Source organism: Equus przewalskii, chromosome 5 (assembly GCF_037783145.1).
Source record: "Equus przewalskii isolate Varuska chromosome 5, EquPr2, whole genome shotgun sequence".
Classification (NCBI taxonomy): Eukaryota; Metazoa; Chordata; class Mammalia; order Perissodactyla; family Equidae; genus Equus; species Equus przewalskii.
Window position 1 is genome coordinate 33,384,756 of NC_091835.1, and position 24,816 is coordinate 33,409,571.

The 24,816-nt window shown below is 39.2% G+C and overlaps 2 protein-coding genes and 1 long non-coding RNA gene across 8 annotated transcripts in view; 1 reads left to right on the top strand and 2 right to left on the bottom strand.

Moving 5' to 3' along the window:
• The window catches only part of FERRY3 (FERRY endosomal RAB5 effector complex subunit 3), a 43,916-nt gene extending 43,162 nt beyond the window's left edge, over positions 1 to 754 (bottom strand). Inside the window, exon 1 of one of the 5 annotated variants that reach the window (XM_008530538.2) lies at positions 374 to 754. The gene's annotated coding sequence lies outside the window, so the exon portion shown is untranslated. Of the gene's footprint in view, positions 1 to 131 lie in introns of all 5 variants that reach the window. The other 4 variants (XM_008530539.2, XM_008530541.2, XM_070620539.1 and 1 more) reach the window with 4 other exon arrangements.
• Positions 714 to 23,146, top strand: RAD51AP1 (RAD51 associated protein 1). 2 transcript variants are annotated; one of them, XM_008530546.2, is made up of 9 exons: positions 714 to 937; positions 3,601 to 3,650; positions 4,847 to 4,988; positions 7,351 to 7,460; positions 8,813 to 8,899; positions 9,417 to 9,566; positions 15,145 to 15,309; positions 18,939 to 19,088; positions 21,746 to 23,146. In XM_008530546.2, exons 1-9 carry the CDS (start codon positions 921 to 923, stop codon positions 21,880 to 21,882), a joined length of 1,008 nt encoding a protein of 335 aa, XP_008528768.2. In that variant the 5' UTR covers positions 714 to 920; the 3' UTR covers positions 21,883 to 23,146. The 2 variants fall into 2 exon arrangements, with proteins under 2 accessions (XP_008528768.2, XP_070476641.1); XM_070620540.1 differs by having other exon boundaries at positions 826 to 923.
• LOC139083504 (uncharacterized) lies at positions 2,690 to 24,788 on the bottom strand. Its single transcript, XR_011540277.1, has 3 exons — positions 24,141 to 24,788; positions 20,642 to 20,730; positions 2,690 to 3,044 (listed from the first exon to the last, which is right to left on the bottom strand). It is a non-coding gene; the product is annotated as an uncharacterized lncRNA (long non-coding RNA).
• Between the last annotated feature and the right edge of the window lie 28 nt (positions 24,789 to 24,816).

Sequence of the window (24,816 nt, forward strand, 5' to 3'; positions counted from 1 at the left end):
CAGAAATACGGACTTATGGTCCAGTCTTGTTTAGATTCAATATTTTCCGTAAACAAAAAACATTAGCTCTGGTTTCAATCGGTTCAACATTTAGACTTATTATTTTCCAACAAATTGCTAACTTTAGTTACCTCTCTTCTTGGTCTTTTAGCAGACGTGAAATTAAGGAAGGTTTCCCGTACAAAAATGGGATGGGAGGAGGAAGGGCTGGCCCGAACCCCTAACGCTAACAGAGCGGAGGTTCTGCGGTTCAAACTAGTCAGAGAAAAGGGCAGACTGCGGAACCGAGAAGCTCTGGCCCAGGGAGGGGAACAGCCCCTCCATTTGGGGGTTTCAGACTGAACGGTTTCCTCCCTCTTGGCTCTGAGCTCACCTCCCCTAAATCTGAAGCACGGAGCGATGGACACACTCCGAGATGTCAACGAGCCGCACACAGGGAGCAGCACACACGTAGCATCAGCTGACTTCCCGACTTGTTTTTACAGCCAGCAGATCCGCTGCTGCAGATTCGGCCAAACCTTTCCCGCTTTCCTGGCACCTTGTAGAAGATTCTAGGGTCTAACTGCCCCTTGTCCCATCCTGCCTCAGTTTAATCATTTAAAAAGTGTAACAAGGTGTATTTCTACGGTTGTTGTGTATTTCAGAGACGGCGCAAAAAGCCACCGTGGTGACGAATGTGCAGCGGCGAAGCACAGCCTCGGCTCTGGTAGACCGGATGCGGAAGGGCAGTGCCTTGGGAAAGGCGTGAACAAATGCGTTCTCCCCCGGACGCATGCGCCGCCGCAGGGACGGCAGGTCATCATTGGAGGACCGGTGGCAGGGGGCGGAGAGCTCCGGTGTCCCATTTTGGGCGGGAGTTGAAACCGCCACTGCTGCCGACAAGAATTTGAGAGCTGCGAGTTTCCAGCCTTGAGGGAGCCATGGTGCGACCTGTGAGGCGAGTAGTTGGTCACAGCCGGCGGGGATGGGGAGAGAGGGCAGGGGGCCGCTGTAGGCAACTTTACCTGCGCACGATTGAGGGGAACGGGCCGAGTAGGACGGAGGGTAGCGGGGGTAGGGTGGGGTGGACGGGTACTGGGAAACTCGCCAGTCTCCACTGAGAGCCGCCCATTCTTCAGATGTGTCCTAGCATCCCAGCTTTTTCCTTCTCTTTGCCTCCCTTCGCGGCTATTGCCATTTCTTTCCCCACCTCGTTCAAATAAGACCTTGTATGGCAGCGTTCGAACAGCGCTCTGCATTTCACCGGGCTCCTCCTTAGGTGTTACTTCATTTGTTCATCACTAGAGTTCTTTGATATAGCAGTTTAGGTATCCCTATTTTATAGAGTTTACACTTCTCGGCATAAAGGCCACTTTACCTGAGCCACATAGCTAGTGCGTGGCAGGTAGTACTTAAAACCTAACTCGCTTGGCTCCAGGTCCTGTGTGCTTCCCGTTGTATTATTTGAAACTGTCCCTCTACTTACCCGCAGTCGAGTGCTGTGGAGGCCTGGGGCCAGCCATTCATTTAGTAAAGTTATTGAATATATTTACTTGCATGCCGTACTAGGGTGTGGGAGGTTACATTCTCGTCAAGGGGTGAGGCTCGGGGGCCGAAAATAAACACGGCAATATGATAGAGAGTGAGAAGGAGGAAAGCCTTACTTTAAGGAGGGTAGTTAGAATGAGCCTCTCTGACGAGACAATTCATGAGCTGAGACATGAATGACAAGAAGGAGCCAGCCAGTGAAAGTCTGGGGCAGTCCAGCTAGAGGGAACAAGAGCCAAGGCCCTGAGCTTGGCCCTGTTTGAGGCACAGAAAGAAGGTCCGTGAAGCTGCAGCATTAGCAAGGGAAGAAATGGAGGGGATTAGGTTAGAGAAGCAGGTAGGGCCTTGTAGGCTTTAGAAAGGAGTTTGGATTTTGTTGTAAGTGCGGTGGGAAGTCACTGGAGAGTTCTAAATAGGGGAGAGAAATCTAATTTTGGTTCTGTGGAGTCCACTGGCTGCTGGTGGAGAATGGATGGAAGACAGGGTGAGCAGAATGGGAGCAGGGAAACTAGTCAGGAGGCTGTTGCATTATCTGGTAGTGCTTGGGAGTAGGGTGTTATCAGTGGACATGGAGTGGGACAGATGAATTTGGGATATATTTTGGAGGTATTGCTGATAGAACTTGCTGAAGAAGTGGATGAGGGGCAAAGAGAAAAAAAGAATTGAGGATTACTTCACAATATTAGTGACCTGAGCTGCTGAATGGAGGATCTTTGCACTAACTGAGACGGGGAAGACTAGGAAAAGGCATGGGGGATCAAGAGTTCCGTTTTGGGCATGTTCAGTTTCAAGTGGGTTTTAAACATGCAGGTCGTGAAGACATAATCCTTCGTCTGGAACAGCAGTTGTCACAGTATGGTCTGCAGACCCCTAGGGGCCCCTGAGACCCTCTCTGGAAGTCCATGAGGGCAAAACTATTTTCATAAGAATACCGAGACTTGCTTTTTTCATTGTTCTGTCATTTGCACTGCAGTAGTGGTAAAACTGCTGGCACCTTAGCGTGAATCAGGGCAGTGACACAAGCTGTGTGAGTAGTCATCGTATTCTTTACTGCTGCACACTCAGAGTTAAAAGAAAAGAAAATACCATTCACTTAAGAATGTGCTTGATGAAGCCGTGAGAATGATTATATTTGTTCTAGGTCAATCACTGACCATACTTGTTTTTTTTAAGGGTTTTGATTTTATTTTACTATTATCCAATCTCAGAGTTTCTAACAGGGTTTCCATATTTTGTTCAGCTCTCAAGTTTTTTAACTCCCAAGAGTAGGAGAGTAACAAGAGTACCGTTCCTTTTAAAATCCCATGAGAGGGACTCTTAAGCTCACGTAGCGCACTTCTGCAGTGGTTGCTCGAAGGAGAAGCTCTTGTGAGGTGGTTTGAGTTGTGAGCTGAGCTAGCTTCTTTTTCAGAGAACACCATTTTTACTTGAAAGAACAACTGACGACCTGGGTTATTCACACTTGCGTATTTGGCAGAAGATAGAAATGAAGATTGGAATACCAATTTGTTTAGTACCTAGAGGAAGGAGGAAGGAAATGACTTCATTGTTTTCACTTTAATGTGGCTTTCTTCTAGTGCCCTCTAAAGTAGTATAAAGGTTTGTTTCAGGTGGCAAGTACAAAGTCACTCACCGTTTTCTAAGTGTCCATTGCATAAAGAACATTATTTAGTATTGTGAGGGAGATAAAAAAAGTAAAATGGCTTTTGGTGTCAACAAATTTATAACCTAATAAGGAAGATGGAATGCACATACAAAACAAAAGAATACATACAACAGGAACTTATAAATGCCCAACAGCAATTAAACTATGTATATACCTTGTGAGTATTAATTATATTGACTCTGCTTACTTTGTGGGTTATCAATTATTTTTTCCTTATCAGGTATATCAAGTATAGTTAAAACTATTTCAGCTAATGCTAAATCCCTACTGTAAAATCCAAATTGTGTTTTAAGTTTTCTTAAGAGAATCAAAACACATTTTCATTACTCAAGACTATTATTGGTCTTAAGGATTGGAGGTGAGAAACTGACATTTGTGCAAATGAAAAATTTCTTTCTTGGCTATAGGCATACGAAACCAGTCAATTACTCACAGTTTGAGGACTCTGGCAGCGATGGTAAGTAGAGATTTTTATTTCTGCTTTAAAGATTTGGAAACATTTTCTCAGAATTTATATTTTATATATATATTTATATATATATATATAGCTCAAATATTGAACATATTACTATTTTACTCAATTGCATATGAGCTAGGTCTGGAAAAATAATTTTCTAAGCATTTGAGATGATTATGCTGCTGATTACACTGACAAGAATTATGCAGGTGAGTGATAAAGGAACAGGGCCAGGTGAAGTGGCTCTTTAGGTCTGAACGACTCTAGGTCGATGTTTTTTCAAGTGGAGTTCATCTTCTCCTTTCCCTTCCCCTAGGAAGGAACACACTGTCTTTTTGAGACACAAATGTGTTAGGATAAAGTGTGAAATCCCCATTAATTGTACAACAAAACAAGACCTTGAAGAAAGGTTAGGCTTAGGCGATACCCCATTGGCTTATGTCTTTACTTGTCTCTACTATTAAGGGAACTTTGATCATAAAGTTTGAGAAACATTGGGTTAGATTATGTTATACTTTGAAGTAGGTTTTATATTTCTCAGACCACCAGAGCTTTCTGAGAGTCAAATATTTAGTCATTCTGAGGTTTGAAGGAATCTGTTTTTTGCCTTGGGCACAGCCTTAAGTATGTCTAAGACTTGGGAGAAAATAAATATAGAATTAACTTCTAGCTTTTTATTACTGTCTTCAATCTGTCACCAAAGATTTATAAAGTGCAAGTTGTGTCCTAGGTGCTGTGGAGTGGAGGTGGGAGGCAAGTGACAAGTGATCATATTCCTACATGGGGAAGCATAAACGAGACAGCATGTGTTAGTAAATGCTAAAGTATGTGGTTAAGACCACGTGTACCCCGAAGGTATGCATTCGTGTGTTGTGGGTTAAAAACTACAGCAGCAGTTTTATACTGAGTGTCAACAGAAGAAGTATATCAATTTTTTAGTGAATTGGTTTTTGATAGATTGATATTTTAATAAATAAAGGTCACTAAAACAAAGTTGAAAAGCATGAATGAGAAAAAAGACAAACAATGTACCAGCAATATTTTTTAAATTGTGGAAATTAAACAATTTACTTAACCTATAAAACTTGACTACACGCTATAATGAATTCCAACTGCTAAGAAAATAATTTTATTATTTTTTACTTTTCCTAAAGTAGTTTTATATATTCTTTTATTTTTAATCCACATATAAATAGATGATTTTGTGTCTACAACTGCACGTTTAAATAAGAAATCCAGAATGACACCAAAGGAGTCAAAACTAGAAAAAACAACACCTAAATTGAAAAGTCTCCAGCAAGAAGACATTCCACTACAAGAGAAAACCCCTAAAAAAAGGTGAGAGGTAAGACATACGGTAAATATACAATGTTAGATGTGTTAATTTAAAAGAGAGACAGATTTGAACTTGGTTTAAATTAGGACTCAAGCAGAATCATAGGTATTATTTTATTTAATGCATGTAGGAGAACAGGGATGTACCATTAATCTCATTCTGACTTTCTGACTTAAAAAAGAAATTCACAAACATGTAAGGAATATCATTTAAGTATTAACACAATCATAATTAATTATAAAGTTTAGAAGTTATAGCTTACTTTTGCAGGACCCCGTACCTGTCTCTGAGGTCCTCAAGTCTTAGAAGACTACTTTCTTAAAAATTGCATTTGTAAGGACAGTTTTATAAAATTTAAAACCATGTATTTTTCTGCAGATAAAAGATATTTTCTTTATATGTTCTTGATTCTTGTCCATCAGTGAGAAGATCCCATAATTTCTAGACTAACCTTGGAATTTCATTAGTTGGTAGCAAGAGAGAAGGGAAAGTGAGGGAAGGAAGTCCTGAGAGGCCCAAAATTTGTAGTATGGAGAGGAGATTGGCAGAGGAGGATATTAACAAATGGAATGTGGGGCCTCTGATGGTTTACTGCTACAAGTATGAGAAAAGTTAATTAGCATAGAGAAACTTACCGCATGTCATTCTCTTTACTTTTTTCATCTTTTTTTCTTTTTGTTTTTGAGCTTGTACTACATTCTAAGTATAGTGAAAAAAACCCCACAAATGGGAGAAAATATTTGCAAATCATATAATTGATGAGGAACTTGCATCCAGAATATATAAAAAAACTCTTACAACTCAACAATAAAAATACTGATAACCCAATTTAAAAAATGGGCAATGGATTTGAGTAGACATTTCTCCAAAGAAGTTATAGAGATGGCCAATAAGCACATGAAGATGCTTGACATCCTTAGCCGTCAGGGAAATGCAAATCCAAACCACAGTGAGATAATACTTGACACCCACTAGGGATGCCCAGAATCCAACAGATGGACAAGAACAAGTGTTAAGGAAGATGTGGAGAAATCGGAACCCTCATACGTTGCTGCTGGGAATGTAAAATGGTGCAGCCACATTGGACAACAGAGTAGCAGTTCCCAAAATGTTAAACACAGAATTATCATATGACCTAGACCTATCGCCAAGAGAAATGAAAACATATGCCCACACAAAAACCTGTTCGTGCATGTTCACGGCAGCATTATTCATAATAGCCAAAAGATGGAAGCAGTCCAAATATGTGTCAGCTGATGAATGGATAAATAAAATGTATATCCATACAGAGAATATTATTCAGCAATGAAAAGGGATAAAGTACTGATACATGCTACAACATGGATGAACCTTGAAAACGTTATGCTGACTGAAAGAAGCCAGACACAAAGACCACGTGTTATATGATTCCATTAATATGAAATGTCCGCAATAGATAAGTCCATAGAAACGGGAAGTAGATTAGTGGTTGCCAGATGCTGGGAGGGGTAAACGGGAAGTGACTGCTGATGATGTCGCGTTTCTTTTTAGAGTGATGAAAATGTTCTGAAATTAGATAGTAGTGATAGTAGTGATGGTTTCGCAACTCTGTAATATACTACAAACTGCTAAATTGTTCACTTTAAAAGGGTGAATTTTATGCTACGTGAATTACGTCTCAATAAAACTGTTATTTAAAAGATAATAAATACATCTCAGTATTTCCTCCTTTTGTACCCTTACCTTCTCCAACTGTCTTTGATTTTTCTTCCTCTTACACACCATAGCACTTTTGCCCACCTTGAATAGAAGACATAATCTGCGTGTATGGTTATTACTATGCCTTGTTTCCATCACCTGCTCATTAAGTGCAGACTCCTCAAGGGTACTTTTAGTATCCAGCTAGTGCAGTGCCTCATACACAGTAAGTACCTGGTGAAATATTTGTTGACGTCTAGATTAGGAGGAGCAGATGTAAAAAAAAAAATGAATATAAGAGCTATAATAATCATTGTCTAAGGAGGTGCAGGTGAGGTTAAGGAAGATTTCTAAGTGGAAGTGATATTTGAGCTGAATCCTTTTTCTAGGTTGAGCAGGTGCTTCTCACCTGGAGAGAGCCGGTAGTGAGGACAGACCCACAGTGAAAGGAGACAGCAAGTGCAACGGCACACGCTGCTCCTGCTTCACGTCTCTGATGCCAGACAGAACATGACATTGCTGCACTTGAGGAGTCTTATTGAAGGTCAATTATGATCATGACTATTGTTTAAAAACATTTTTGTGGGGTAAACAACTCTAAATAGTAATTCAGGAAAATCTCAAGTTTTACTGTTTATTTGAAATTGATTTTTTAAAAACTCATTGTTACTTGTGTGTCTACTTTAGGATGGCTTTAGATGACAAGCTCTACCAGAGAGACTTAGAAGTCGCACTAGCTTTATCAGTGAAGGAACTGCCAGCAGTCATCAGAGATGTGGAGGAGTCTCCAAATAAACGTAACTTGTTTTTTACATATTTATCTTCATAGAAATCTTTTTATTGCTTTTGTAATCATTTCTTTGGATGAGGCTTCACAGATGAAGGAATAAAATTTGAATACTTTGGACAAATGGAACAGTTTGCAGCGTACAGTTGGATTCAGTTTATTCTGCTGCATAAATCTCATACACACATCCATATATGTCTGCTTAACACCCAAAGTAAGCTTGAGGACATGGGCTATGAGCTTGGATGTTCAAATTTCATCTTTGTATACAGTGAAAATTTAATTTGTTGAGTGAATGAATTGATCTGTACAGTCCTAACAATGCACTTCCTTTTTTAAACATGACCTAATAATGGTAACTTTTATTGTTTATGAAGGTTAAAGGTACTAATTTGGTTCACAAGCTCAGTTAACTTAAGAGATATATGACTTCTGGATTCTCTGTGGGTTTTTCTCCTTTGAGTTTTCTGGCAACTATGCAGCAGATAGCAATATTGGTATTCTGGAGAGGCAGAAATCATTCCTGGAAAAGACATTCAAATTGCTAAAAGGCTTTTTGGATTAAATCATTTTGGCTTCTTTTATGTTGGAGGATATTTTTAGCCTATTGGCTTAATTAGGGATATAGATCTTTAAATCATTTTTGCTTCCTATTTGAAAATAAATAAGACAGTGTTCATTAGGGGGCCTTTTAGTAATCAGGAATCAAAGAAACTTAGAATTGTCTGTATTATATCTAAAATTGAGAAATGAAATTCATCTGTCTCCTATAAGAGATTGTGGAATGTATAGCAGGATTTCCTTGGAAGTTTTACTTCTCATAGAGTAATACACATTGTAGCACTAGCATTTAATAATACCATTATCGTGACTTAAAGTCCTCTTAAAAGACATTAAATCGTTTTAAGGTTATTATAATGACTGAAGAGTCTTTATGTTAGTAAAAGCATGGATCTGCCTAAACAGAAATGATAGTTCATATTTATTGATTCTTTCCTATGTGCTAGGCACTACAATAAGTAATTTCCACATGTAATCAACGTTTAATCCCCCACGCTATTTTTATTTCCACATTATAGATGAGGAAATTAAGTCTTAGGATAAGCAACTTCCCCATGGTCAGATAGCCAGTTTCAGTGATAGAGCCTGAATTTGAACCTGAGTCTGATTAAGTCTGTTTGTTTTTAGAGCCCAAACTCCTAACCATATGCTAGCCTCTCCCAGTAAAATCACTGTGTTTGTTTAAGTTGGGATCATTTATCGGTGTCAGGATGCTATTTCATTTTAGTTCTAATCTTCCTATTTCTAGACATTGGTCGATTAAGGGGCATCAGTATCTTCTGACTTCTTCCTTTTATTTAGGCATTGAAAAACATGGCAATAATGAAACAGAAAAAATGAATAAGTCTCCTCATATCTCCAATTGCAGTGTAGCCAGTGATTATTTAGGTAAGTTTTTGATATTAATAATAATATTTATTTTTTCCATGAGCAATGTTATTTTTCTAACTCTTATTTAAGTTCCTGAAACTCTAGCTAAAACCAAGGTCTTTAAATTTGTCGGGTTCTCTTCACCTCTTCTCCTTTGTTTCTTTGTGTTTTGGTTTTCTTCTCTTTTACTGCATACTCAGTTTCTTCCCTGATGGAGGACATGACTATCCATGGCTTCTAGTCCATAGCAATTGACCATGAATAAAGGGGGTGCATCTTCCCAGCTCCAGTTTGAAAATTCTTGGGAAAAGACTCTCAGTTTGGGTCTTGGGCTTATCCTTAAACCAGACTCTCTTGTCAGGGGACTTATGTATTACGATTGCCCCAGATTGGGCTACGTGGTCTATTCCTAGAAGCAGGGGAGGGATGAAGCTGGGCAAATCAAATAACAGATGTCATAGAAGTCTACTCTGCGGCTCGTTAAGTATTATCTGTCACAAAAGGCTTTCCATTGATTTTTATACCTTTCCTGAAGATTTAGATAAGATTACTGAGGAAGATGATGTTCGTGGTGTTCAAGGGAAAAGAAAAGCAGCATCTAAAGCTGTGGTACAACAGAGGAAGATTCTTTTGGAAGGCAGTGATGGTGATAGTGCTAATGGCTCTGAACCAGACTTTGCCATTGGTAAGTTATATCCTACCTCAGACTGAATCCTATGGAAATTCAGTAAAAAGCTCTTAGAAACCATTAATGTATGCAAAGCACTGTGCTGCGTGTTTGGTGCATGCAAACTTGAGGAACACACAGGCCAGTTAAATTCAGCTATAGCATTTGGGGAAAAAGCTTTATCTGGAGGTGACCTTTAAACCATGTCTTGAAATGAATAGCGTTTAGACAAACTAAAGGGATAAAATAGCATTTCTGACTGATAGGAAGGCATAAACAGTGGAAGAGACAGGTGCACATACAAGAGTTCGGTGAGGCCTGCAGGGAAGAATGCTGTAGAAGAGGCTAAGGAGGCAGGCCAGCACTAAATCATGGAGGCTCTCAGACCATTCCAGGAAGTGTAGACTTTTTTCTTTAAGTAGTAGAAATTCATGAAATATTTTGGGGCAGAGGAGATATGAATCCTATGTTTGATTGTGACAGTTATTTCCAGACTCATTCAGAAATTAAGGTAAATGGGAAACATAGGGACTTTAACAGAGCATCACGATATAATAATTTAAAATTAAAATGATAAATTCATAAATTATGCCAAATCAGATGCTATATTTTGATAGGTTTTAACATGCTATTGACAAACAAAACAGGTTTGTTCATCAACATTCATTCTACAAATATTTGAGTACCTATTATATGCACTATATCCTGGACACTAGAGATACAGCAGTGAACCAAACAAACAGAGCTCCCAAACAGAGCTTACATTTGAGTGAAAGGACACAGACAGTGACAAATACATAAGGTGTCAAGTGCCATCCTGGAAGAGCTGTGAAGAAGAGGAAGGCAGGGTAGAGCCCAGAAACTCGCCTTCTTAGCCAATACCTGCCTTCTGAGTGACCCAGGGGATCCCAAGGCAGGTGGTCTATGGAAAATCAGTAAACGATTCTGAAGTTATACATTGCAAGTCTGCTTAGCATGCTAACAGCATTAATTTATCTTTAATAAAGGATTAAAATGTTTGCTATGCATGTAGAAATGAAATCACTTGCTCTGTTTGTTGGGTTTATGTAATTCACGGGTTGTTTCTAGAGGTATGATAGATATTCAAAAAGATATTGTGTTATTTACATCCCAACTTCAGATAATCTCTTGAAACATTTCATAAAAGTAAGTTTTTATGGAAAGCATGATTTGGATAGTGACTTTAAAATCACCCTCTGATCTTAAATGTAAATAGTTAAGGACTTGAATAGACATTTCTTCAAAGATGATACACAAATGGCCAAAAAACATATGAAAAGATGCTCAGTATGACTAATCATTAGGGAAATACAAAATCAAAACCACAATGAGATAACACCTTACACCTATTAGGATGTCAAAAAACAGAGAATAGCAAGTGTTGGCAAAGATGTGGAGAAATTAGAACCCTTGTACCTTGTTGGTGGGATTGTAAAATGATGCGACCACTATGGAAAACAGTATGGCAGTTCCTCAAAAAATTAAAAATAGAGTTACCATATGAGCCAGCAATCCCACTTCTGGGTGTATATCCAAAAGAATAGAAAGCAGGGTCTCAAATATTTGCACATCCATGTTCATAGCAGCATTATTAACAATAGCCAAGAGGTGGAAGCAACCCAGATGTCCATCAGCAGATGAATGGATAAACAAAATGTGGTCTATACATTCAGTGGAATATTGTTCAGCCTTAAAAAGGAGGATATCCTGTCACATGCTACAATGTGGATGAACCTTGAGGACATCATGCCAAGTGAAATAAGTTAGTCACAAAAGACAGATGCTGTGTGATTCCATTTATATGAGGTATCTAAAAAAGTCAGATTCATAGAAACAGAAAGTAGAATGGTGGGTAGCAGAAGCTTGGGGGAGGAGGGAATGAGGAGTTGTTGTTTAATGGGTATAGAGTTTCTGTTTTGTAAGACGAAAAACTTCTGGAGATCTGTTGCACAGTAATGTGAATATGCTTAACACTACTGTACTGTGCGCTTCAAAATGGTTAAGATAGTAAATTTTATGTTATGTGGTTTTTACCAAAATTAAAAATATTTTAAAAAAGAAATAATCATTAAAAAAAGTAAATAGCTTGGTTCCAGGTTGTTTTTCTTACTCAATTCTGCATAGCAAATATTTTTGAGATGAAATATGAGCCGTAATTCTGTGATAACAATACACTTTAATTTCAAGTTGTGTACAGTTGAATGATGATTTAAGATAAAACATGAAAATAGGAAGGAAAACATTTATTGAAATATGAGTGCTTCTGAGGTTATGCTGGATATGAGGACTGCAAAAAATATTTTTAGCTGAAAATCATTCTCACTTCCTTTCGACAGATTCAAGACCTATAGTTGTTTGGGGAAGCTGTGGTTGTTAAATGGTGATTTTATTGTGAATGCTGATACTGACAGTTGTTAACACTGTAACAAGGGCAATAATCAGAATGGGAACCTGGTGTGGTAAAAATGATTTGTCAGTAAATGAAAGTCTGAATTCTTGAATGTTTGACTGGTTGGGACATTAGAAGAAAATAATGCTGATGGTTTATGTAGAAGTAGATAGTTAAAAATTCTTAGGTTCTGAGAAGTATCCCTTGTTTTCTTGCGTCACTTGTGGACTTAAATGACTCTTCTCTAGCTCTTGGAGAGCTAGTTTGGGTTTTCTCCTCTGTTACCTTATCATGATTTCCACCAAACTACAGGTATGGCTATTCTTCCTATAAAATGCCGTGTGGTTCAGCCCTGAGAAGTAGTCCTTCGGCCCTTACAGGGAGCCAGCTCGTTAGCTGAGGGGTGATAACTGCCACCTAGCCTGTGCTGTCATATACCAACTAAGCTTTAGGCAAAATTATTTCCTCGCCTCTGCCTCCTGTTCTGTCCTGCACCCCAAGAATGCAAACTCCTTACACTGTCTTCTAGCTTTGTCAACCTCCTTGAGCTACTCCAGCCAAGCCTGCTTTACCTTAAATTGAAAGACAAACATCTTCCTCCTTGTGCTTTGTGTACTGTAAGGAGCAATACAGCGAGTCTACTTCCGTTCACCCTCAGCCAGAACAACTAACAGCTCTCCCGTTCCCTCAGAGGTGATCTTGTATTATACTTGAATGTGCAACTGGTCTCATCTCAGACAACTTGAAGTTATTTTGAAGCAGGATCCTTTTCTTTAGGTGACATGTCAGAGTTTTCCCCCTGCATTGGCTCACCCTCACGAGAAGAGAAAGGATCATTTGTGACGCTCAGTAGGAAAAGAAAAGTGAAAATGGGAGAGAGCATGAGACTTTTCTTAAGGACGTCTAAAGATTCCCAGAATCCATAACCCAAGTGTTTGGGCCTTGCAGATTTTCCAATAGGGTGTGCTAATTACTTGGAATTCTGGGAACTCCCTCTCCCGATCTCTAAATTATTTAAACTGCTTTGTCAGTTGAGTAATGAAGTCATTTGGACCCTATCTTTAGATAGACTTGTTAAATAGAGTCATAGTCAGCTCCTACCACTTATCCTCTCAAGCCCAGAGAAGAATGCATGCAATACCAGAACTGTTAGATACATAGGAGGTTTTGCCCTCCTAGATTCTGTATTCTGAAATGTTGGAGAAACTTCTCCACTACTTGCCCTTCCTAAACCTAGATCCTCCTGGGACTTCAGAAATAATTACTTGATTTTACAAGGTACTACTTATAACAGCCTTCGTGTGATCTGCTGGCCTTATGTGGCCAGTTCCATATAACACAGGAACCATTATGTGAATATGTGGGTTGATTACTCTTACCTGTTTTTAAATTTTTATTTGTGTGGAAAGAATGATAGAATAAGGAAATTGCAATTTTCAGATCATAGTTACATCATTGATTTAGGCAAAGATCATCAGTGGAAGCCTGATGAGGATCTTTACGATGGAGAATTCAGATGGCATCAACTGAACCGACTAAGAGTGGGCCAACCATACATTCTGTGCTTTCTATATGAAACAATACTAAGTACAGAGCATCTCCTGTGAAGTATATTCTTGCCAAAAAGAAATAATAATAGTAATAATACATGAGCCTGACTCTAATTGACCCTTGAGAAAATTCCAGCTCACAGAAAATGGAAGAATAAGTTAAATGACACCATGAGGAAGAAAACAGATAAATCCAGAATGTAGGACATTCTATAGGACAACTGGCCCAGTTACTTCAACAAGTCAAAGGCATAGGGGAAAAAGGGAGGAGGTATTGTCCTGTATTAACAGGGATTAATATAGACCGGATAGAAGGTGATACCAGGAACTATTGTTAGTGTTAGATTCGGTAATGACGTTGCTGTGTTAACAAAAGGCCGTGTGTTTTAGAGAACCGTTCTCAAGTTTGTGGGAGTATAATAACACAATGCCTAGGATTTATTTTCGTATACTCCAAGAAGGAAAGGGAAGAAAAGAGAAGAAGAAGAAAGAGATGAAACAAATTTAGCAAAATATTGATGATTGTTGAGTCTGGGCAGCAGTTTATTATTGCCTGCTGTTGTATATGTTTGAAAATTTTCATGTATATTTTTATTTTTATATAAAATCTATGATGTCATATAGATAGGTAGATATTATATTTGGTGGATATAATGGTCATTATCTGAGTCGTGAGATCAGGGAGTGGATTTTCTTTTTCCTTAATACTTTTTTTGTATGGTCTACATTTTCTGTAATAAGCATTACAGCTTTTATAATATAAAAAATGTAAAAAAGATTTTTATGAATATAACACCAGTCCTTATTTACACCTAATTTTCTGAGTTTGTTATTCACAAGGCATGGTTTTCTGATCCCGTTTCCTCTCCCCAAGATAGAAGGATCGTTGCTTGACTATCAGGTATTCTCCATGCTTTTTTTTCCACAGCAGCTGCAGCTACTTAACATACTACATCTCTGGGTTGTATCATCCCACGCAGTACAGGAAAGAGTTTGTGGGAAATTGGAGGTGTGTGTGTTCCAAATGAAATTGTATATAGGATTATCAGTTAAGATTGCTCTGGGTATGGTCAGTCTCTTCTCAATTCCCAGTGGGTTTCTATTCTAGAATATTGAAGTTTATGTGATTAAGGGAAGGTGTACCTTTATTATTACCAGCAAGGTCATCATTTTGAAGGAGTACCTAATGTTATACCCTACCATTCTTTTCAAAGGTTACTGACCTTTGAAATCAGAGTAAAGGTTACTGATGGGCCATTTATCATGATAATAGTAGTAGCAAACAATTCTATTTTGCTTGCTCTGTGCTGGATGTTATTCTAAATGCTTTACTTGTATTAAATCATTTAATCTGCACGACAACTCTGTGGTGTAGGTTATGGTTAGCCCCATTTTATACGTAGGAAACTGAGGCACAGTGAGGTTAGCAACCTGTCTGAGGTCATAGTATATGTAAGTGGAGGGGCCAGGATTCAAACCTGGGCAACCATGCTTTCAGTCACTGCAGTGCTTTGCCACCAGAAATGGCAGGGCACAAAGCTGCCCAAGAATCTGGTGCAAAAGCTGTAGAGAAAGTCGAGGCAACAGAAGCCTCACTTTGTAGAACAAAGATGAAGTATATAATCTTCTGTTTTAGGTGAAGATTCTGAGGCTGATTCTGATTTTAATGCGAGTGAAGATGATGATGAAGACTTCACTATGAGAAAAAGTAAAGTTAAAGAAATTAAAAAAAAAGAAATGAAGGTAAAATCCCCAGTTGAAAGGAAAAAGAAGAAACCTAAATCCAAATGTAATGATTTGGGTAAGCTTAGTCAAAAACAGTTAATCTTATAAGGGAAATGTATTTGGTTTATTTAATGTGTTTTTATTATCTTTACGTTTGTTCTTCTTGACATTTTGCCAGTGTTCATTTCCAGTTAAAATTCATAGGAGGAGGCCGAGTGGGGTGGGGAAGGGAGAAGAGCAGACAGAGCGCTGAGCCCCTCCTTAGCCAGCACTCACCTTCTGTGTGTTGCCCCCCATCAGCACCGACGGCCACCCTCTGGAGAGCTCTCATGCCACGGTGAGAGGGCGGAGGCTCAGAGAGGTGAAACAATCTGTTGGAATGCTTACGACTAATAAGTGAGGGGCTAGAATTTGCACCCAGGTTTGTCCATTCAGCGCTAAAGCTTTATCCACTGGACCATATTTTCTCCAAGCAATTAAATTGGGAAGTTTGCGTGATTCTAATTTCTTGCTTTTATGCTTGACTTAGTCTTTGGTTTGAGAACCTTTTTGCCACATGATTGGGGTCTGTTTGTCTTTTCAAAACAAATTCAGTTAGAAACCATTTTTACAATAAAACTTTTGGAATTCGTGACAACTTGAACATGGAATTCCTGCTTCTTGTGTAAAAGAAGTTAGGATATTTTGAGTTCATAATATGTGACAGATTATTGTAAAATATTGCTTCCACTAACCTGATTTATTTTACTTATTGATATATATTTTTATGTCTTAATTGTTTAATATGTATGCTATTTGAAACAAAAATTTCCGTTATTCAGACTCCATTTATTAATGGTGGGAGTTGCTCTCACTTTAAATAGCATAGTGCTGAGTATGTCTTAGGAAGTAAGAATTAAATACTAGTTGAATCATATTCTTTCCTCCACTGTATTCTGAATTGGTGAAGTTTTTAGTTAGTACTTTTTTAAAGTTGACAAATTCATCTGGTTTCCAGAAATTAGATTTTTAAATGCAGGAGTTTTTAGAGACAAAGCTAGGTATTAGTTACCAATTGCTGCTGTAACAAATTATCACAAACATAATGGCTTAAAACAACACAAATTTATTGTTTTACAGTTCTACAGGTCACAAGTTCAGAATGGTTCTCACTGGGCTAAAATCCGGCTGCAGCAGGGCTCTGTTCCTCTGTGGAGGCAGGGGAGAGCCCATTTTCCTGCCTTGTCTAGCTTCTAGAGGCCATCTACATCTCTGACTGGTGGCCACTTCCATCTTCAAAGCCAGCAATGGCAGGGACTTTCTACGTCCCACCACTGACTGTTGCTCTCCTGCTTCTCACTTTCACTCATAAGCATCCTTATGAGGACATTGGGCTCATGCAGATAATTCAGGATGATCTCCCCATTTCTAGATCCTTCATTTAATCTGCTAAGTCCCTTTGCTGGGTAAGGTAACATATGCACATGTTCTGGGAATTAGGATGTAGACATCTTTGAGAGGCCATTATTCTCCCTACCACAAACTGTGATATGAGAAAGTCATTGAGCATATGAAAAAAAATATGAATACATTTTTTATTTTCTTTAGATATTTGTTTATGCTTCCTTATCAAGACACACTAGAAACTAAAAATAAAATTTCAGTTTTATTTTTCCAAGTTGGAATTTACTACTTAAAAGTCTTCTATATACTTTGGAGCAAATTGCTTCATGAGGAAGTTTAATATATGATATTTAAAGTAAAATTTAATTGCTAAATAATGGGATGAAGAATTAGGAAAGATGGATTATATTTCTAGTACCACTAATGTATTGAGTAACCTTTGAGAGTCTTTCATCTGGCACAAGTTACAATTTTTCCCTTGATAGAGAAAATTTCAAGAGCTATGCTGTCCAATATGGTAGCTATATTACATTTAAATTAATTAAAATTAAATAAAATTTAAAAGTTCCTTGGTCTTGCTAGCCACATTTCAAGTGCTCAATAACTATATGTGGCTAGTGGCTACTGTATTGTACAGTGCAAAATATAGAACATTTCCATCATGGCAGAAAAGCTTCTGTTGGACGCTGCTGATCTAGGGAATGTAGATGTTAACGTTAAGAAGAGGGTATTGTGAAATAGCATTTTTGCCTCCAGTGGTAGTTGAGGCGTAATTTGCTCTGGGACCCAGTCGTTCGTCTTCCTGGCAGTCCAGGGCGTCTGCAGAGCTCTCCTTCAACACGACATTTCAAATGGATACACTGTTTTCCTCTCAGCCTTCTTCACTGTCCAGCTTTCACACCCGTACACAGTGATTGGGAATACGAGGTGTGGACAACCTTGGCTTTGGTCTCTATTGACCCTTCCTTACACTTGATGATCTTTCCTAATTCTTTATTGCTGCCCTTCTGAGTGTCAATCTTCTCTTGATTTTTTGGCTGCAGTCTCCATTTAAATTCATGACTGAACCAAGGTGAACAAAGTCTTTAACAGTTTCCATGTCTTCCTTGTCTACGTTAAGCTGCGTAGTTCTGTGGTCGTGATCTTCATCTTCTTGATGTTCAAATGCAGGCCTGCTTTGGCTCTTTCTTTTCACTTTCGTCAGAAGTTGTTTCAGGTCGTTGCTGCTTTCTGCCAGTAAGATGGTGTCATCTGCGTATCTCAGATTATTGATATTTCTTCCACCAATTTTCACTCCTCCTTCATCTGAGTCTAGCCCCGTTTTTCGTATGCTATGTTCTGCGTAGAGATTAAACAGATGAGGGAATAAAATGCACCCTTCTCTGACACCTTTGCCTCTAGGAATCCATCTGTCTCTCCATAGCCTGTCCTGACAGTGGCTTCTTGTCCACAGTACAGGTTAGGCATCAGGACAGTCAAGTGCTGAGGCACGCCCCTTCCTTTCAGAGCAGCCCAGAGCTTTTCATGATCCACGCAGTCAAGGGCTTTCCTGTCGTCTGTGAAGCATGGACTAACCTTCTGAGACCCTTTGGAGCACTCCAGTAGCCAAGGAGTAACCACAGTTAGGCCTCGTGTGCCTGTCCCTTGTTGAAATCCAGCTTGGAGAAAAGGCACTTCTTGCTCTATCTGAGGTCAAAGCCTTTGCAGCACCTCGAGCATCACTTTACTTGCACGGGAAGTCAGAGCGATGGCCCCATGGCTGCACTCCTTCGCATCTCCTTTCCTGGGGATCAGGATGTATACTGAGCGTTTCCAGTCTGTAGGCTATTGTTTTGTTTTCTGTATTTGTTGGCATATTCTTGTTAGCATTGTGACAGATTCAGTCTCTGTGACTTGACATAATTCTATCAACATCCCATGTACCCTGGTGACTTATTTCTTCCCACTGCTTTGAGAGAAGCTTTCCCTGCACTTTCTGGAATTATGGTTCTTCCTCAGAGGAATCCTCTGCAAAGGTATCCAGCTGCAGTTTGCTTAACCTCTGTTTCCTCATCTGACAGTGGGGATAGTAAGATCTGTATCAGAGTTGCTCTGAGGGTTAAAGGTCATGTATTTGATCCGTTTACCACACTGCCTGGCATGTGCAGGCTCATAAAGGATGGCTGTTCTTATTTTCACAATAAATATTTGTTGATTAATGAGTTTTTCAAATTCATGATAATGTCTTTAATTTTTATAAGATTATGTAACTATAATTTTTACTCACATGTGCTAGACTTTATCTTCCTCTATGACAAACTTTCTTATGTATATTTTTCAAAGTGACTTCAGTAGACTCTCCTGCAGCTGCCGTCAAATCAGAATCTCAGCCCTCACCCATAAAGGTGTCTCTTCCTTCAGAGGCCACCAGGAAACCATTACAAATGCGCAGTCCTTCAGCTGAGAGCAAGAGACCAAAGTGGGTCCCACCAGGTATGGTATATTTATCGCTGAAGGCCAGGGCCTTGGAAAAGTACACTGGCAGATTTTCTTCCTAGTTATAAGTGTTACGTATGAGCGTTTCCCCATATTATCACATATTCTTCAAAACCAAGGTTTTTGGTTGCGGCATTTATTCCTCCTTTATCATTCCTTTGTATTGAGCATCCGGGTTGTTTATTATTTTCTCAGTGTTATAAATAAGATTGCAATAAGCACAAAAATCCTTATTTTAGAAATCTGTGGGCACATCCCTGAGTATTTTCGTAGGATAAATTCCTGGTAGTAGGATTACACTGTCAGAGTACTAACATGTAAGATTCCTGGCATGTAGTTTTGGTGACAAGTCTGTTTGCTCAAGACCTGCTGACCTCCACACCTGACTGATGCCCCAGAGCCTGTGCACAGGAAGGCCAGCGTTTAACAGGAGCCCTCGCAGGCTCAGCCTCCCGCTCCTTCAGACTTGACTTCTCTTTGTCTTCATTTGCGCCACAGCCAAGTCTCACTGATCCTTCAAAAATTCTTTGACCTTCCCCCATCTCAGCATTTCTAAAACCCTAATCCAGGCCCTGTTCATTTCATACCCAAACTGTTGGTGGCTTCCTAACCAGTCCTGTCTCCGCTTTCCCTCGTCCAGCTACACGAGCCCTCTTCTCCAGTGGAACTGCTACACTTTTGTTCCTTAAGCACAGCGTGTGAATTCTTCTGTCAGAGCCTCTCGTTATCCAGTTTCCTTCGACGAGCATGTCTGTCTTCGTTTGTCCCCTCTCTTTTTCTAAGTCACTCCAGGTCTCCTCAGGTTCACTTTAGTTCTTTTCAATGACATTTCTTGACCACTCCCCTAATGATAACTAGGTATTCATAGACAGATTTAGGCCTAAGACTACATGATTATTTAATTTCTCTGAGTCTTCATTTCATCATCTGAAATATTAGCCACTATATAATCTTTAAAGTCTGTTCTGGTTTAAAAATTCTAAGACTTTAATGAGGACTTAAAAGTTTTTTGGAGGAGGAAAGGAGGAAGGTTAGTTACTGAAATAATGATGTCATATCATTTAAAGAACAGTCTTTAGTGTATTTCTTCTGGGAATAATTAGTGATTCCCCAACAAAAGAAATTCGACAGAAATGATATAATGACTGTAGAAATTTAGGGGTAGCATAATCAAAAAGATCACAGGAAATAATGGGATGACAGATAGAGTTAGTGTCATAAAGCTCTTTGTGTGAAAGTGCGGGACGAGTGCGGTAACTGTGTGATTGGGCCTGAGCGGTGAACTCGAGTGAGTGGGGATTGCTGGACCCAAGCGCTCCGGGCCTGTGGCAGGGAGCAGCTATTGCTCAGCTTCACCTAACTCTCTACATTCGGGATTCTGGGCCTGGTATTTCCAGCTCTGGTTTTTTTCAAGAGAAGCTAGAAATCTAGATTTTAATGTGAAATGTCCTAGTTTTTAAAAGTTGACTCTTTTTTTTTTTAACACTATGCGGACCAAACAGTGTATGTGAGAGCTGGATGTGACACTCAGGTTGCCACTTAGTACCTACCTATCTTTTCCAAATATGAGAAGACCGGCGAGACCCCAATGGGAAAATGAGCCGATGACATAGGCATACCAAGGCCCTCAAGAGAGATGCTAGAAAGGAATATGGAAAGAATTGCAGTCACTGTAATTAAGGAAATGTAAATTAAAATAACAAAATACTGTTTTGTATCTCTCAAACTGGGAAATAATAAAGCAGTATGATCCAGTATACTCTAGGTTGTTGGGTGGCAGCTATAATTATTTATTAGAAATTTATAACCCCTTTATGGGACAACTTGACAGGGGTCATAAAAATAAACATATCCTTTGACCTAGGAATTACTCTTGGTAATTTATTCTTAAAAAAGGAATTCAAAAGAAAAAAAAGTAATGAGTGGTCAGATTTTTTTAATAGTCACTTAAAGAAAAATGGTGAGAAACTGGAAATAACCCAAAAGTTTGTTGTAGGAATTGCATCAATATATGGCAAATACATGCAATTAAGAATGATAAATCAGATGGCTAGAAGCATGGAAATGTTTACAAATCTTTGTATGAAAAAAGTACACACCGTTGTACTTATTACGACTACAATCATGATCAACTATGAACATTTATGTAGATACATTTTGAAATTTAATACTTGATGGAAGTAACTGCTATGTTAGAGTGGTGGCATAAATGAAATTAGTATAAATAACTAAAAACAGTATTTGTCGCATTTCAAGTTAAATATTTGAAAAAATAGATTCTTTGAAGGAATATTTATAAAAATTGCAGGATTTTAAAAATACATTAGATTTTTCTACTACTTTAGAAATTATAATTACATGCATTTCTTTCTACCTTTACGACCAATGTTATTTGCGCCCAACTTTCCTATTTCAGCTTTCACATTTAAACTTTTGGTGTTATTGCCTTGGCTTGTGGGGATGTTTGAAGATAGGCAAGACTGTTTTCTTTCTCCTCTTTACGACTTACCATTCTTTTGATCTATATCTATCTTGATAGAACCTGCATAGCAGAATAATGCTTAACTACTTTTTTTGCCTCTTCTATTTTATGAATTGCTGTTTGTGAAGAGATTCCTAACATTATCAGCTTCGGGTGATGTGTTTTATTTCAGCGGTATCCAGAAGTGGCAGCAACAGCAGCAGCCCACTGGCAGGAGTGTCTGTCAAGTCCCCAAATCACAGTCTGCGCCTTGGCTTGTCCAGATTAGCTCGAGTTAAACCTTTGCATCCAAATGCCACTAGTAGCTGAGCATGGGAGAAATGTTTGATTGAGAGAATCACAGTTTTAGAAGCATGTTTGTATTTGCTTTGTGTTTATATTTGAGGAGGACATTGAAATAAGAAGGATCCTTTAAGGTCATATAAATTATAGTTGTCCCTTGGTATCTGTGGGAGATTGGTTCCAGGAACCCCCAGGGATATAAAATCCGTGGGTGCTGAGTCCCTTCTATGTATAAAATGGCATACTGCAGTGAGTACAGTCGGCCCTCCGTATCCGCGGGCTTCTCATCTGCGCCGATACGGATGGCTGACTGTATCTCTATCCAGTTTGTGATTATGTTCTCCGCAAAGCTGTTCAAGACTTCAGTAAGAGGTTGGTTTACTAAGAATTATCTCGTAATATCATTTCCTTCTGAAGAGTATATTCTGTTTTCCTTATGTATTTGTCATTGTCATTAAGTGGTTGTCAGTTTGACGTGGAGGAAGTGCACGTTACATGCTGTTCCTTTCTAGTGACATGATGCTCCTTTCTAGCTTTGTCTAGTTATGGCACCTTAACTTTAACTGTTCCAAGTTTATCTGGCAAAAGGAAACATTCCCATTTCTTCCAGAAGACATTTCTAAAATCTTATAAGTTATTTAACCTACATTGTCAGTTTAATTCATAGATATTTCATATTTTAGCCAAATATTTTTATGTTAAGAATTCAGAATTATCTTCCACATTAAAATGATTGCTATGCTATGGCGTATGTCTCCTACTTAAAAGTAGATGGTTAATGTATAGCAAATAGAATTTCGTGACGTTTTATGAAGCCCTCATTGTCAAAACATTTAATAAAAGTGGAAAAGTTTTGATATGCTTTTTTCCTTGAATCAATTGTATCCATCTGTCTCTGACTGTCTACATTTCATGATAAAATGAGTGCTTTGCAAAAAGCGTTAGCCTTTCTGTTGTAAATATCAATGGGGAGAGCTGTTTCTGAAGTCACCACTCTCTGCGGAGCCGGTGCAGTAGAGGATGGCCGACGGACTGGGTCCTCATTCTATAAGATAACGCAGCTGTCAGGAACCCTAGATCTGAATTCCTTGTGAATGAAAATAGTAATAGATAGTTTATATTTACGGTTAGAATTTCAACCAGCTGCTGATCGCTTTTTAATAAAAATGCTTCAAATCATGTTAACCATTCCAGAAATGTATAATACTTACTTCTTCTTGGTTCATGGAAACATCTATGTTACTGTGAAGATGCGTAATTTAGAATTATGATTAAAGTGAGCATTTGTCTATTCTAGTGTACATTTTTTCTTATGTAGTGTGTATATTTATACTCCCATATGCCTCCTCACCTGCCCCACCTCACCTCTTTTTTAAAACCTATTTTCCAGATGTTTGCATAACATGGAGGTGCTCCCTATAGTGCAGGTCAACGATAAACATTTATTAAGAGCCTGCTCTGTATTAGGTACTGATACCACAGATTCATCGTCTGGACCACCTTGATGTTTGATTTGTGTTATTCATCGTTTCTATTGAAAATCACCATAAAATATGTTAAAACTGGCCTTGCAGAAAGCACTCATGACCTTCCTGTTGCCAAATCCAGTGTACGTTTTTCCCACCTAATCTTGGGGACCCCGTTCATCATACCCTGCTTAAAACATTTTATTTCCTGGGCCCATGTGACACCATTCTTTCGTAATTTTCTCTCCACCTCCCTGCCTACTGTTCATTATTTTGCAGCTTTCTAATCTTTTGTGTCACCTACATGCATTCCTCCCACCACAGTGTCATATTCTTGTGATTCCATCCTGTCCCCAGCCCATTGTTTTTTCTTGAAGCTTAGATGACTTCAAGCTCCAGTGGTCACCTGTGTGACAGTGACTGCCAAGTCAAGGTCTTTAACCCAGACCTTGCTGTTGACAAGACCTGTTGCGTGGTCCATTAATAATGATGCAGCAAGTCATCACTAGATCAACGTCTCCCCCTCCAGTATTTTCCATCAGTAAAAGGCACCACCATCTACTCAGGTGCCTGTGGCACCTTCACCCTCGCTGCAGTCACTAGTGCTATCCCATTTCCTAAATTTCTCAAAAATACTGTCTCCTTTCACTTACTGTCCCTCACTGAAACATCATCACTTACCACTGCTAACAGGTATCCTTGCCTTGATTCTTAACCTCCTCTGGCCTACCCTCCAGACGGTTATTGCCAGATGGAGTGTCTAAAATAAAATCTGAGCATAAACATCCTTCTGCTTAAAATCCACACACATCAACTTACCCTGTTTAGTTCAGAAGCTATTTCGAGTCTGGCTGGCCCCTTCCTGCCTCTTCAACCTTGTCTCATGCTGCCCATGTGCACTTTGACCCCGCCACACGAAACGGAGTGCTGTTACCACAGGTCCCACGCGGTCCGGGTGCCCTGGCTGTGGGCCTTCAGACGGGTTCTTATTTGCCCTCTTTACATTGCTAATTCCTGTTTGTCCTTGAAGACGCAACTTCACCGCGATCTTTCAAAAAGCTTCATTTGAATGTCTGTGTCCTCCGCAAACCTGACTCTGTTCCCCATCCAACTACACCGTAGCTTTCCTTCTCATGCTTCTAAAACCTGGTGCAGAGTGAGTGCGTAAAAAGTGTTTATCTGATGAGCAAATTATATCCAGAACTTTGCTATGTGCTTCTGATAACCATGTACATTTTGAAGGGGGTGGGTAGGGGTAATTTCATGAGTCTGGTTGTTCAGTCAGCTCTGATCTCTCCAGCCACGGGATGGCCTTCAGTTCTTGTCCCTTACTTTAAAGAACTGGGGCAAGAGACCGGGAGGAGGAGGAGGAAAAGAGGTGTGTTCTTTAGGTGGACGTGAAAGGTGGCTTGGGACTGGACCAGAGCTAAGTCCTTTGAGCTCCAGAGTCACAAATAGGGCGGAAATAGTTTCTATAGCGACGGGAGGAGGGCGT

Bases quoted from the DNA above. Each gene is read 5' to 3' on its own strand.
- RAD51AP1 (XM_008530546.2), top strand. The intron at 4,989-7,350 runs GTGAGAGGTAAG...TGTCTACTTTAG, and splicing joins GAGAAAACCCCTAAAAAAAG to GATGGCTTTAGATGACAAGC. The intron at 8,900-9,416 runs GTAAGTTTTTGA...CCTTTCCTGAAG, and splicing joins TGTAGCCAGTGATTATTTAG to ATTTAGATAAGATTACTGAG.